At 46.5% G+C, this 12,290-nt stretch overlaps 1 protein-coding gene across 1 annotated transcript in view; it reads left to right on the forward strand.

Moving 5' to 3' along the window:
• The window catches only part of celsr2 (cadherin, EGF LAG seven-pass G-type receptor 2), a 60,365-nt gene extending 48,864 nt beyond the window's left edge, over positions 1–11,501 (forward strand). The window contains exons 10-34 of the mRNA XM_069678729.1: positions 23–202; positions 283–396; positions 548–704; positions 802–943; positions 1,026–1,146; positions 1,609–1,792; positions 1,930–2,031; positions 2,171–2,265; positions 2,483–2,692; positions 2,915–3,098; positions 3,202–3,520; positions 3,614–3,781; positions 3,867–3,990; positions 4,085–4,285; positions 4,375–4,549; positions 4,769–4,881; positions 5,133–5,215; positions 6,294–6,420; positions 6,522–6,632; positions 7,791–7,921; positions 8,013–8,098; positions 8,188–8,349; positions 8,468–8,683; positions 8,774–8,996; positions 10,185–11,501. Of these exons, the coding sequence (XP_069534830.1) occupies positions 23–202; positions 283–396; positions 548–704; positions 802–943; positions 1,026–1,146; positions 1,609–1,792; positions 1,930–2,031; positions 2,171–2,265; positions 2,483–2,692; positions 2,915–3,098; positions 3,202–3,520; positions 3,614–3,781; positions 3,867–3,990; positions 4,085–4,285; positions 4,375–4,549; positions 4,769–4,881; positions 5,133–5,215; positions 6,294–6,420; positions 6,522–6,632; positions 7,791–7,921; positions 8,013–8,098; positions 8,188–8,349; positions 8,468–8,683; positions 8,774–8,996; positions 10,185–10,191 (3,735 nt within the window). The 3' untranslated portion in view covers positions 10,192–11,501. The remainder of the gene's footprint in view (positions 1–22; positions 203–282; positions 397–547; positions 705–801; positions 944–1,025; positions 1,147–1,608; positions 1,793–1,929; positions 2,032–2,170; positions 2,266–2,482; positions 2,693–2,914; positions 3,099–3,201; positions 3,521–3,613; positions 3,782–3,866; positions 3,991–4,084; positions 4,286–4,374; positions 4,550–4,768; positions 4,882–5,132; positions 5,216–6,293; positions 6,421–6,521; positions 6,633–7,790; positions 7,922–8,012; positions 8,099–8,187; positions 8,350–8,467; positions 8,684–8,773; positions 8,997–10,184) is intronic.
• The last annotated feature ends 789 nt before the right edge of the window (positions 11,502–12,290 follow it).

The following is a 12,290-nucleotide window of genomic DNA, read 5'->3' on the forward strand; positions in this document are numbered from 1 at the left end:
CGGCGCTCTCCTGCTTTTGTAGCTGCGCGACGGGAGCGTGTTGATGGGCCTGCACAGAGGAGAAGACTCGACTCTCTCCCGCGTGGAGGAGGTGCTGGTGAACGACGGAGACTGGCATCATTTGCAGCTGGATATCAGCAGTCTGGGGGGAGCGGCGAGTCACCACAAAGCTGTGCTGTCTGTAGATCAGGGACTCTACCTGGTGGGTTTAAGATCCTAATCACTGTTCATTAAATTCATGTAGTTCTGTATTAATACAATCTTTGTCGTGTACTTTGTTAGGCGAGTATGGAGGTGGACGGGAAGCTGCGAGACTCCAAACTGAAGACTGTGAGCGTTGGTGGTTTGGCAAAGCCTGATGGGAAAGTTCAGCATGGCTTCCGTGGCTGCATACAGGTCCGTCCATATGTAGCGTCTGTATTCAAAGAGGAATTTGTGATCATCTCTGAAAGTAGACAAAAACAATGGGGGCCTCTAGATCTGTAATTGTGAGCTACAATCATTTGTGAATATTGACTCTGTTGTTTGCATATTTGTTTGGCTGCAGGGTCTGCGCGTTGGAGGGGCTCTGAGTCTGTCTCATGCGAGGAAGGTGAACGTGGAGCCCGGCTGCAGCGTGCCCGACCCCTGCAGCTCCAGCCCCTGTCCTGCCAACAGCTACTGCAGCGACGACTGGGACAGCCACTCCTGCACCTGCCTCGCCGGTCCGTCTGCTTTACGAAATATTCCAAAAACACTTTAATTTATCCTGTAAATACGGTCAGCAGCTTATGTTTATTTTGTTTGACCTTTTCATTACAGGTTACTACGGCACCGACTGCACTGACGTGTGCTCTTTAAACCCCTGCGAGCACCAGTCGACCTGCACCAAGAAGCTGAGCACGTCTCGCGGTTACACCTGCGACTGTCCCAACAACTACTTCGGCCATTACTGCGAGAAAAAGTACAGTTTGTCACGTTCACATCAGACTGTGTGTTGATCATTTTGTCTTGAGTTGGTTTATTGATGATGTGTTCATCCACAGGACCGACCTGCCGTGTCCCAGAGGCTGGTGGGGTCACAAGACCTGCGGCCCCTGTGACTGTCAGACACACAAGGGCTTCGACTCTGACTGCAACAAGACGAGTGGAGAGTGTCGCTGCAAGGTGAGTGTGTGTCCACCTGCAGCTTAGATGAAGAGTCAACTCCTCTGTATTGTTCTCCCTGCTCTGTCTGCAGCCTCCTCGCCACCGTCTGCAGTTTGTCTACTTTGTCCTCTCCTCTTCTTTGTGTCGTGTTTAAGAGAGCAGAAACATGAACGACAAAAAACATCATAAAATAATCATGAAGACCTTTTGCTCACAAAGGGAGGGAAAGAGAGTATAAATAAGTTAATAAATGAATGAATAAATAAACATACAGTTAGCACAGATGGTATTAAGGTGCTGTTAATGAACAGTCTGTGATCAGTAAACTTGGGTATGAACATAAGTGGTAAAAACATCCAGATGTTCTTGAACGAGCAGCTGCAGCTCGTCGTAGCTGTCAGTGTGCTGATGTATGAAACTGAAGGAGGCTGGTATTTTAAAAAACTTCTACTCAGCACTTCCTCTCTAACCTGTTTCCAGGACAACCACTACCGTCCTGAAGACAGCGACACCTGCCTGCTGTGCGACTGCTACCCGGTCGGCTCGTTCTCCCGAGCGTGCGACCGAGAGAGCGGCCAGTGTCAGTGTAAACCCGGCGTCATCGGACGCCAGTGTGACCGCTGTGACAACCCCTTCGCCGAGGTCTCACCTAACGGCTGCGAAGGTACGTCATTTTAATGTCACGTTACCATAATGATTCATTTATACTTCCTGCTTCATTATAATCCAAATAAATTAAACACTTTCCCATTATCTCCTCATCATCACCTCTCCCCATCCTTCCTGCTCCGCCTCTCTCAGTAATCTATGACAGCTGCCCTCAGGCCATCGAGGCCGGGATCTGGTGGCCCAGGACGAAGTTTGGTCTCCCCGCAGCGGTTCCCTGTCCCAAGGGAACGCTCGGTGAGATGGGTTTTTTGGCAGCTCAGCAAATTACCATATAATAATGGCAATATCGGAAACTTGCCTGAAGCCCTCTGTCAGCTGCACATTTTTCCTCTCCGTGTCATAACGCTCTCGCTCTCTCTCTCGTCTTTCTCAGGCACAGCCATCCGCCACTGTGACGAGCACAAGGGCTGGCTGCCTCCCAATCTCTTCAACTGTACCTCCGTCACCTTCAGCAAGCTGAAAACTCTGGTATGTAACTTTACTGTCAGTCAGTATGAAAATGAAGCTTCCCACATAACATCCTCATGAAGGGATGTAGCAGAAAAAAATCATTAAAACAAGCCTGAACATGCCTCAGCTGCTCGTAGACCAAAGTCTGAACCCAAATTTCAGCGGTAAAAAGATGTCTTATTAATGATGCATTTATAAGTGACTGAATGTTTATATTTTCCTTTCCTTCCTCCAGTCTGAAAAGTTTTCCCGCAATGTAACGCTCCTGGACTCCGGACACGTTCAGCAGACGGCGGCCATGTTGGCGAACGCCACCCTGCACACGGAGAAGTACTTTGGCAGCGATGTGAAAGTCGCGTATCGGCTCATGCAGAGTCTCCTGCAGCACGAGAGCAACCAGCAGGGCTTCAACCTCACAGCGACACAGGACGTCCACTTCACTGAGGTGACAAAGCACACACTGTACATCTATTTCTCCTAACACGGCATGAAAACACATGAGAGCAATACATCGCTGCAGATTTAGCAGGAAACAAACATGCTTTTAAACAGGAAGTCAGTCCCGCCTGCTGGGACTTCACAGCTCTTCATGCTGTATCTGCACACTTCGTGTCACTCTCTCTGCTGTGACATCCTGTCACACTGAACTCTCGCTGTCTCCTCACAGAATCTGGTCCGTGTGGGCAGCTCCATCCTGTCTCCAGACACGCGGCCGCACTGGGAGCTGATCCAGCACTCGGAGGGCGGCACGGCGGCTCTGCTGCGTCACTACGAGGAATACGCCAACACGCTGGCGCAGAACATGAGGAAGACCTACCTCAGCCCGTTCACCATCGTCACACCGCACATAGGTGAGCGTTTAACCGGAGAACATCATCAAAGGAAATAAAGAAGCAAGATAAAGCAGGTTCCCAGCTGAGCTCTCTGACTCATGTTGTGTGTTTTCCTCCGTAGTCATCTCCGTGGATCGTCTGAAAAAGATGAATTTTGCCGGAGCCAAACTCCCACGGTACCAGTCCCTGAGGGGCCCTCGTCCTGTGGACCTGGAGACGGCCGTCACTCTGCCTGATTCAGTATTCCAACCACCTGTGGACACAAAGGGTCACAGGCACCTGGACGTCTTCCCAGAGTCGTCGCCGAGGAACCGCTCGGCCAACAGGAAGAGACGCCATCCTGACGACAGCCAGCAGGACGCCATCGCCAGTGTGATCATCTTCCACAGCCTGGCCTCGCTGCTGCCCGAGAGCTACGACCCCGACAAGAGGAGTCTGCGGTAAGACAAATAAAAAAGCAGAACATAAACAGAATTTAAACTGTTGCTACCCGAGTTTGTGTTTTTAATTGTGTGGTTTTGTTTCTCCATCAGGGTGCCGAAGCGTCCCGTCATCAACACGCCCGTCGTCAGCATCACGGTCCACGACAACGATGAGCTGCTGCAGCACGCGCTGGACAAACCCATCACCGTGCAGTTCCGCCTGGTCACCACCGAGGAGCGCTCTAAACCCATCTGTGTCTTCTGGAACCACAGCATACTGTGAGCTCAACAACACACACTCTAACACACGAGTGAAGATGAAACCATGTTTTTATTCTCACCCTGTTTTTGTGTTTTATGTCAGTGCGGGGAGCGGCGGCTGGTCGGCGAAGGGCTGCGAGGTGGTTTTCCGAAACAGCACCCACATCAGCTGTCAGTGTTATCACATGACCAGCTTCGCCGTGCTGATGGACGTCTCCAGGAGAGAGGTGAGCCGCACATGCGGAAACTTCACCTTCACACACACACACACAGATACCATCGCTCTGTTCTCACTCAAACTTTTCTCTGCTTCTTGTTCAGAACGGAGAGATTCTGCCCATCAAGATCCTGACGTGGAGCACAGTGGGCGTGACGCTGAGCTTCCTCTTCCTCACCACCATCTTCCTCCTCTGTCTGAGAGCCATGCAGTGCAACAAGACCAGTATAATCAACAACGGAGCCACCGCTCTCTTCCTCTCCGAGCTCATCTTCATTCTGGGCATCAACCAGGCCGACAACCCGGTAACTAATCAGTTCTACTTTACCTCCATTTGTATTTCCTTTCATCGTACGTTTGAATCACCCATCTCTGATTCTTCTTCTCTTTGTAGTTTTTGTGCACCGTCATCGCCATCCTGCTGCACTTCTTCTACCTCTGCACGTTCTCCTGGCTCTTCCTGGAGGGGCTGCACGTCTACCGCATGATCAGCGAAGTGCGAGACATCAATTATGGACCCATGAGATTCTACTACCTGATTGGCTGGGGAGTCCCTGCCTTCATTACAGGTATGAACCCTCATGACATCACTTAAAAACACAAACATGTACATACATGTACCTTCTGCACAGGGGGGAGAAGCCTGGAAAGTTAAACCCCTGTGATTAAAAAAAGGATAACAGAGAATCAAGAGTGAAACAGACTTTACAGCAACAACAGGAAGTAGTTCTGTAAATGTGAGTGAGCCCTCAGCTGGTGTCTGATGGAGAGTGTGTCTCTGTCTCCAGGCCTCGCAGTGGGACTGGACCCTGAAGGTTACGGGAACCCAGACTTCTGCTGGCTGTCAATGTACGACACCCTCATATGGAGCTTTGCTGGACCCATCGCCATGGTAGCCTCGGTGAGTCCCTGCGGAGTTCATTTCTTATTGTTCACACATGAAAACAGTTTGAATACTGAACACACTGCAGCTCATATCAGAGTCTGACTCATCAGAGCTGCACTCCAGCTGTTGTTACAGCGAACACACCCGTCACTGTTCAGCTGGATCGCTGTGTGATTCATATGATTCAACATTCTGACAGATTAATGCGCTGTTTACTTTCATACTCCTGTAATGAGCACTGATGCAGTCCGATGTTGTTTCCACAGATGAACATCTTCCTCTACATCCTGTCGTCCAGAGCGTCCTGCTCAATGAGACACCACAGCATCGAGAAGAAACAGCCTCGTGTGTGAGTGTCACAACTTTTTCATCATATATGAGCGGCGTGGGCGCTGGTTTAGCTCAGAGGGTAGAGCAGGCGTCCCATATGCAGAGGCAAAAGGTGAACGATGCAGCGGCCGCAGGCTTGACTCCGCCCCTTTGCGGCGTGTCATCCCCCGCTCTCTCCTCCCATTACTTCCTGTCTTTCTTCAGCTGTCCTATCAATAATCTTCTAAAAAAAATCTAAAAAATAATAAAAGTGTAATAATGAAAGTAAAAGTGATTTTCTGAGGTCCTTTAGCTCAGCTTTGTCTTTCTAATCAAACCAGTAAAACTAGACCAACAACCATTTACAGGACGGCAAAAATAAAAGATAAAATACATAAAAATCAACCTTTCCTCACAATATTCTGTACTCGTCGCACTGAGAAACTAACTTTAATAAACACAGGAGGAGGAGGAAGTATCTGACCTTAAACATGTAATTTTGTGGGTCACATGTTTATATTTTAGGCAGCTGCAGTGGTTAGAGAAACCACTGCAGCTGCTCTAGTGTGAATGTTTATTAACAACAGAAACCACGGTGCACGCCTCAGAGAAAACTGTGTCATCGTCTGTCTTTGGGTTCAGAGATAAGACCACAGCCAGCAAGCCTGACATACTTGTGGCTCTTTCTGCAGCCTGTCAGAGATTCTGTGTGCCTGGGCTTTTGTCAGCAACATTGCATCAGCACTGACATCAAACCAAAATCCTCTGGCTCATGTCCAGAACAGCTTCCCGTTTCAAAATGACATCATCGTTCTGCACAGGGATGACATCATGTCAGTTTTATATGTTTTACATTTTAAACAGTGAAAAACACGACCCAGTCTAACTGAGAAGTGCTGTTCAAAACTTTTCATGGACTAAACCTTTAATCAGTGATTAAGAACGTCATGCATTCAGTTTTGTGGCATTAAAAATGAGTCGGACTGTGTGAACAATGTGCTGCTCTGTTCCTCCTGATCTTCTGCCTATCATGAAGCCCCATCTTCAGTGCACTGTCCTGACAGCTCCTCACTAACCTCTGTGTGTTCTCCCTCATGTGACTCATGGTCACACTGCAGCTCGGGCCTGAAGACCGCTGGTGGCGTTCTCTTCCTGGTCTCCGTCACTTGTTTCCTGGCGCTCCTCTCCGTCAACAGCGACATGATCATCTTCCACTACCTGTTCGCTGGCTTCAACTGTGTGCAGGTGAGCGCTCCACCCTCCATCCATCCCTCTGCAGCAGATCAAAAGGTTGATTTTCTCTTGTGTTGTTCCTGACCCTCTTCATCTCTGTCGTCCCACCCCAGGGTCCCTTCGTTTTCTTCTTCCGCATCGTCTTCAATAAGGAAGCGAGGAATGCCATGAAATACTGCTGCAGCCGCAAGCGCCCCGATCATATGATCAAGTCAAAGGCATCTGTGAGTCCCTCCGAGAACATGTTCAACTCAGGCCGACACCTCCGGCACGCGGAGCTCAGCTCGACACTGACACTGCTGTTGGATGATTACATCAGTTCAAGTTTCCTCCTAACTTTCTGGAGCTTTTTATAATTGTTAATGAATAAATAAATGAATTAATTTCTTTAAAGACATGTCAATGAGAGAAACGTGCTGCCCTCTGTCTCAAACCTTCACTAATGCACCTAAATGTGCATCAATCTGCTGGATCAAATAGTCCCAACAAATGAGTTCTACTTCTTTTGAAACTGGCTAAAAAACCCTTCAGTACTCAGCTGTTTCAGGAGGCAAACATTGTGACCTGTGCTTCAAGTTTTATGTCTTAAATACTTTAAGGAAACAAAGTCATAGTAATATAAACAGTCAAAATAAAATCATATCAACTAAATAATAATCGAACTAAAAGAGTCACAAACATTATTGAAAGATTGAACATCAGGGCTGCAAGAATAAGCAATCAAGCCTTTTTAAATTGACAAACTATCAGGTTATTTAGTGTCACATGATTCAAGAGAGAGAAGACTGGAAACCAGACACACTTTAACTTTCAATCTGAATTTGTGATCATGAAAAATCAAATCACATTTGTGAAAGTTGTCGTCTTGAAGACCTCAGTTTCGTTCTCTTTGGCGGCACCTATGGTGATAAACGGTAATTGCGGGGGCACCCTTATCATATGTGGTGTCCACGGTTGGCTCCGGTTGTAACTCTTTCCTTTTTTTGCCTTCATCTGAGCGTCGAGTTTGTCGAGAATGTCGCCACAGACACCCAGTCCGTAATAATACTCTATACTGCAAATGCAAAGGCTTTCATCAGTGGGCCACAGGCTCAATCACCTTTGTGTTACCTCACTCGGCGATAGATAGAGACTTAACAGACATTTATTTACATGAAAATCTTCAAGATTATTACTTGAAATTGCATAACATGAAATTTAGTTTGTAATTTAATTCAGGTTTTAGTGTCAATTTCCTTCAATTTAAACAATCAAATGACTTCTGTCTTTACTGAAGATAAGAGACAAAGGTTTGAGAGCGGGACTAACAACAAAGCTGTTTTGTTTGAGGATCACGTTCTGTCAGTGTTGTTTTAATTCTCTCCTCTTCTCTGTATCTCCAGAACTACAAAGGCAACACGAACTACATGGACGGCCGGTTGTACCACCTTCCCTTCGGAGACTCCAGTGTGTCTCTGAACGGGACGGTGCAGAGCGGCAAGAGCCAGCAGAGCTACGTGCCGTTCGTCCTCCGGTAAGGCAACAATATAATGACTCGATCGATCAAAGATGAATATGCAGCTTTACCAGCCGCAGCTGAGATCTGATGTTTGGTGTCTTTTCAGGGACGATGGGTTAAGTAACAGTCAGGCTCACATCGCTCTGAACGACCACACGTCTCTCTTCCATGAGACTAAAGAGCACCTGGACGGTAAGTTTCTGTCTCACTCCCTCTGATTCACTTACACTGTGATTGTTGTTACAGCTACATTAACCCTCTGCTGCTCTGTCTGTCTGCAGATCGGGACAGCGACTCGGACAGCGACCTGTCTCTAGAGGACGACCAGAGCGGCTCCTACGCCTCCACACACTCCTCCGACAGCGAGGACGAGGGGCCACTCCCCCCTGAGGAATGCTGGGAAAACCTGGCGTCCAACGGGGTCAAGAGACCACCAACATACGGTACAGAAAGTTTGTGCCCCTAATGAGTAAAAGGCATAACCTGGGGTCATTTAAACAATATGATTTCACCTATCAGGACCACATAGTTCTAAGTAATCTCGTTTCCTTCTGTTTTCAGACAACAGTTTGAATAAGATGCACTGGCCTGCAGATTACGCAGCACCAGGCAGCGACAGCGAGCATCCAGGTTCGGACAGACTGAGGCCAGACGCTCTGGCCAATCAGGAGCAGAGTCTCGGCCGTGACCCCCGGATGTTATCAGACAGCCGGACACAGGACTCCATGATGATGCTGCTGCCAAGCCTGCCAAACCTCCACGCCCATCCACACAAAGGTAGAGTTCAGCCAAACATCTGCAGGGTTGTCTTATTGTTCTTGTTGTTTTTTCATGAGGATTCACATCTTGTTTTTTTATCCTGTTCAGGGATCCTGAAGAAGAAGCAGCTTTCTCCTATCGTAGAGAGGAACGGTCTGAACCGCATCCACAATGAACTCTGTGAAAACGCTCCGGGCACGGCGTCTCCGCAGGGATCCTCCTGCAGCGACGGACGAGCCGGCCCGGCTAAACCCGGCCTGCCCGATCAGCTGAACGGTGTCGCCGTGAGCATAAAGGCGGGGACGGTGGACGGTGACTCGTCAGGATCAGAGTGAGTGTTGACACAAATACACATAAATCTCCTATCAGCATGAAACGTTTTGTTTTCATCCTGTAAAGCGTGTTTTCGTCTTGTATCATTGTGCGTCGCTGAAGTCCGTCCGTGTTTCCTTCAAATGTCTGCGTCAAACTAAGATCTGTGGTTACTGTTTTCATTACTCGTGGTCCGTCTCATTTCCACTTAACTACCTGAGATGTTAACTTTAAACCAAATGAAGACAGCGAACATCCTGCTTCGACCCACTCTGTCGATGTGAAGGATCCTAAACACTTTGAATACCGCTGGGATGTAACTGAACCAAAGCAGTCAATGTGATAGAAACAACCAACAAGCTCCTGTGAGGAACTTTCAGTTTGTGTTGATTTTGGCGCCCCCTGTGGACAAAGCCGTACCTCTTATCTCTGTAACAGTCATGTATCACTCACTTAAAATGTTTGCCCCGGAGAATGTAAACAAAGGCAGCGTGCAGTTAATCGCTTCATCTGACACATACCTACCCCCCGCCAGCAGATTCAGGCATTAAAAATAACTACATGGAAATAATCATTCTTATCGCTGGTGGTCTGGTTTGCTTTTTTAGGTCATATAGAGTCATCAGAAATAATTTCAGTCTGTTTCATAACCAGTGAAAAACTCCTCACAGGAGCTTTAAAGGAACAGTTCTGAGAAAAAAGCTGGAATAGACGTCTTGGACGTGGACGTGGACGTGGACGTGTATATTTATGAGCCTCTTGGAGGCGTTCATCAAAGGCACTCTTAAATCCTGTTTGTGAATTCTATTAGCGGTAAAAAATATAAGTTATACTACTAGTATATAGTTTATAGTTTTTACTAATCAACCTTCTTTGCTCCTTCTCTCTTTCTAAATCATAGATTTCTATTCTTTAATTTTATCCCATGAAGCTCTGATCCTCATTCAACACAATCAGGATCACTGTCTTCAGATTGGTGCATCATTTAACATCTGTCACCTCTCACAGCCTGTGTGTGTGCGTGTGTGTGTGTGTGCGTGTGCGTGTGTTTCATTGCCTCGTGTTTATTTTTCTTTTTGTTCTTTTTTGTGTTGTGCTGCACTCCTCGCCATCCATCCTCCTCCTCCTCCATGCACCACCCTGTTTTCCCAGCAGCCACTGCAACACCTCCATGTGACCGCGCTGACGGAGGGGTGTGTCTTTGCAGGTCATAGAGCCTCCTTCCTCATCAACGACTGAACACGGGGAGCGCCGGACTTCCCCTGTAAAAACGTGGGAAAAGAAGGAATTCCCTCTCGTCATCATGATCCACGATAAAGTGTGTGTGTGCGCTGTACTGTTAATGTGTGTGTGAGTGTGTGTGTGTGTGTGTGGGAGTTCATACATGTGTGCCAAACCTCAGGAGTCCCTGCACTGGCCCAGGCTCACGCACACTGACAGAACGAGTCTCACTCTCCCTTTAAACGAATCATTTTGTTTACATACTTGAAGCAATGCACTTTTTTTTACCCACTGCTGATTGGTCGGCAGTGATTTTTTATTCTTTTGTAGCGTTTTCTTTTTGTTTTGAAGACTGTGGAACAATAAAGACGTCACGTTTTGTTTCGGGAGGGTCATTTAGCTGTGGACTCGCAAACATTCAGGGAAATTTCCTTTTTCATGCAGAACGTCTTTGTGATGTCTTCCTGGTTTGCTTCTTCTGTTACTGTTGGAGCTGTTTGTGTTTCAGTGCCAGTCTGAGTTCAGACTCAGGTTATTGAGTTACTTTTAAACGCCTCAGATGTCCGAGAGGCACAAAGCGGACGAGTTCATGTCGAGTGCAGGTCGCCCAGAGACACTCGGTGGATCTCCGATCGTGAAAACAAGGACTAAAGAATCTGTCTCTGCCCGTCAGTGGAGCTCTGTATAAGCTATTTGTCACTAATGAAGGATGTTTCCAGAGCCAACAGACTGCACCGCTCAGCCTTCAGGAGGGAAGAAAACCTGCAGACTTTAAAAGGACTCAAAGGACTTTTGATACATCCTTCTGTTGTTTTTGTAAATCACCGAGGGCACGTTTTTTACGGACATTCAAAGTGCTCTCGTTTTTCATTGTATTATCCGCGGGATGAACGCATTCATTCGAGTTCAGTGACTAAACAGCTGTATTTTATAGAGTAGACGCGCAGCTTGTTGTCATTTGTAAAATAATGAAATACATGCAGAACTGTGCTGTAAAACTATTTGAGCTATAATCCATTTCTACTGTACAGAGTGGCCTGTAAATGATTTAAGGACAAACTTTAAATGTAAGTAAATATGTAAACTGTTTTTATGAGAAACCTTTTATCTGAGTTAATACTTTAAGTCGAATTGAAGTGATGTTTGTGGACGCCATTTCACCAACCTTGTGAATATAATGTAATTTGATGCCATATGAAGCAACACCACCAGATCAGTCACATCAGCCGGTATCCAGACGGAGATCTGTCTGTGTTTCTCCTCCGCTCCTGTTTTTACTGATTAAACTGTTTTCTACCATTCAGACCAAACCTCAGCTCTCTGTCAGCGCCGAGTCAAATCACTTCCTTATATTGTGTTGTTTTTCATGATGTCAAGGTACATCCTGATCTTGACTATAAAATGTATCAGTTTACAAAGTCTTTAATTACAGAACTCAACGCCTGTTTATATCCATGAAAATGAATCTGCCTTAGACAGATCGTTGAAGGTTAATACCACTCTCATAGGTACACAGGAAGCTACAGCAAGCAGACAGTTCGCTTAAAGCCTGTAAACAGAAGATAGCTGCTAGCCTGGATCTGGTCTGAATCTGCCTCTTAGCACCTGTAATAAACACGTCATATCTTGTTTGTTCAATCCTTACAAAACAAAGTCTTCAATTATAAATTTTACAGGACTATTTCTTGTCTGGGAGTCTGCTATTTTTTGATGTGCCTCAGACAAGTAAAAAGAATGATGCAAGCACATCTATAATAGAAAAGCAGGGGGAAGTATATTTGAGGAGGAGGTTGATAAATGTGACTCCTGAGACATGATGCTCAGGATCTTTAAGGATTTGTAACAGAGAAGAAGGATCAATCCTAATAACACTCACTAGATGGTGCTAATGCTGCTCATTAGTGTTCAGCTCACCCTGCAGTCAGACAGACCACTCACAGAGACTCATCGATCACCTCCTCAGAGCCTCAGCTGATTCTGAAATGGAAACAGTTATAAGTTATTTATGAACTTGTGGTTAACCTTAAAAAAGTACTCAAACTTGATATAATAAATAATGAGCCATTTAGCATGTATCTATAATAAATGGATG

The sequence above is a fragment of the Semicossyphus pulcher genome, unplaced genomic scaffold (assembly GCF_022749685.1).
Source record: "Semicossyphus pulcher isolate SPU_LCO1_2020_fin unplaced genomic scaffold, fSemPul1.0.p SCAF_3, whole genome shotgun sequence".
NCBI classification, from domain to species: domain Eukaryota; kingdom Metazoa; phylum Chordata; class Actinopteri; order Labriformes; family Labridae; genus Semicossyphus; species Semicossyphus pulcher.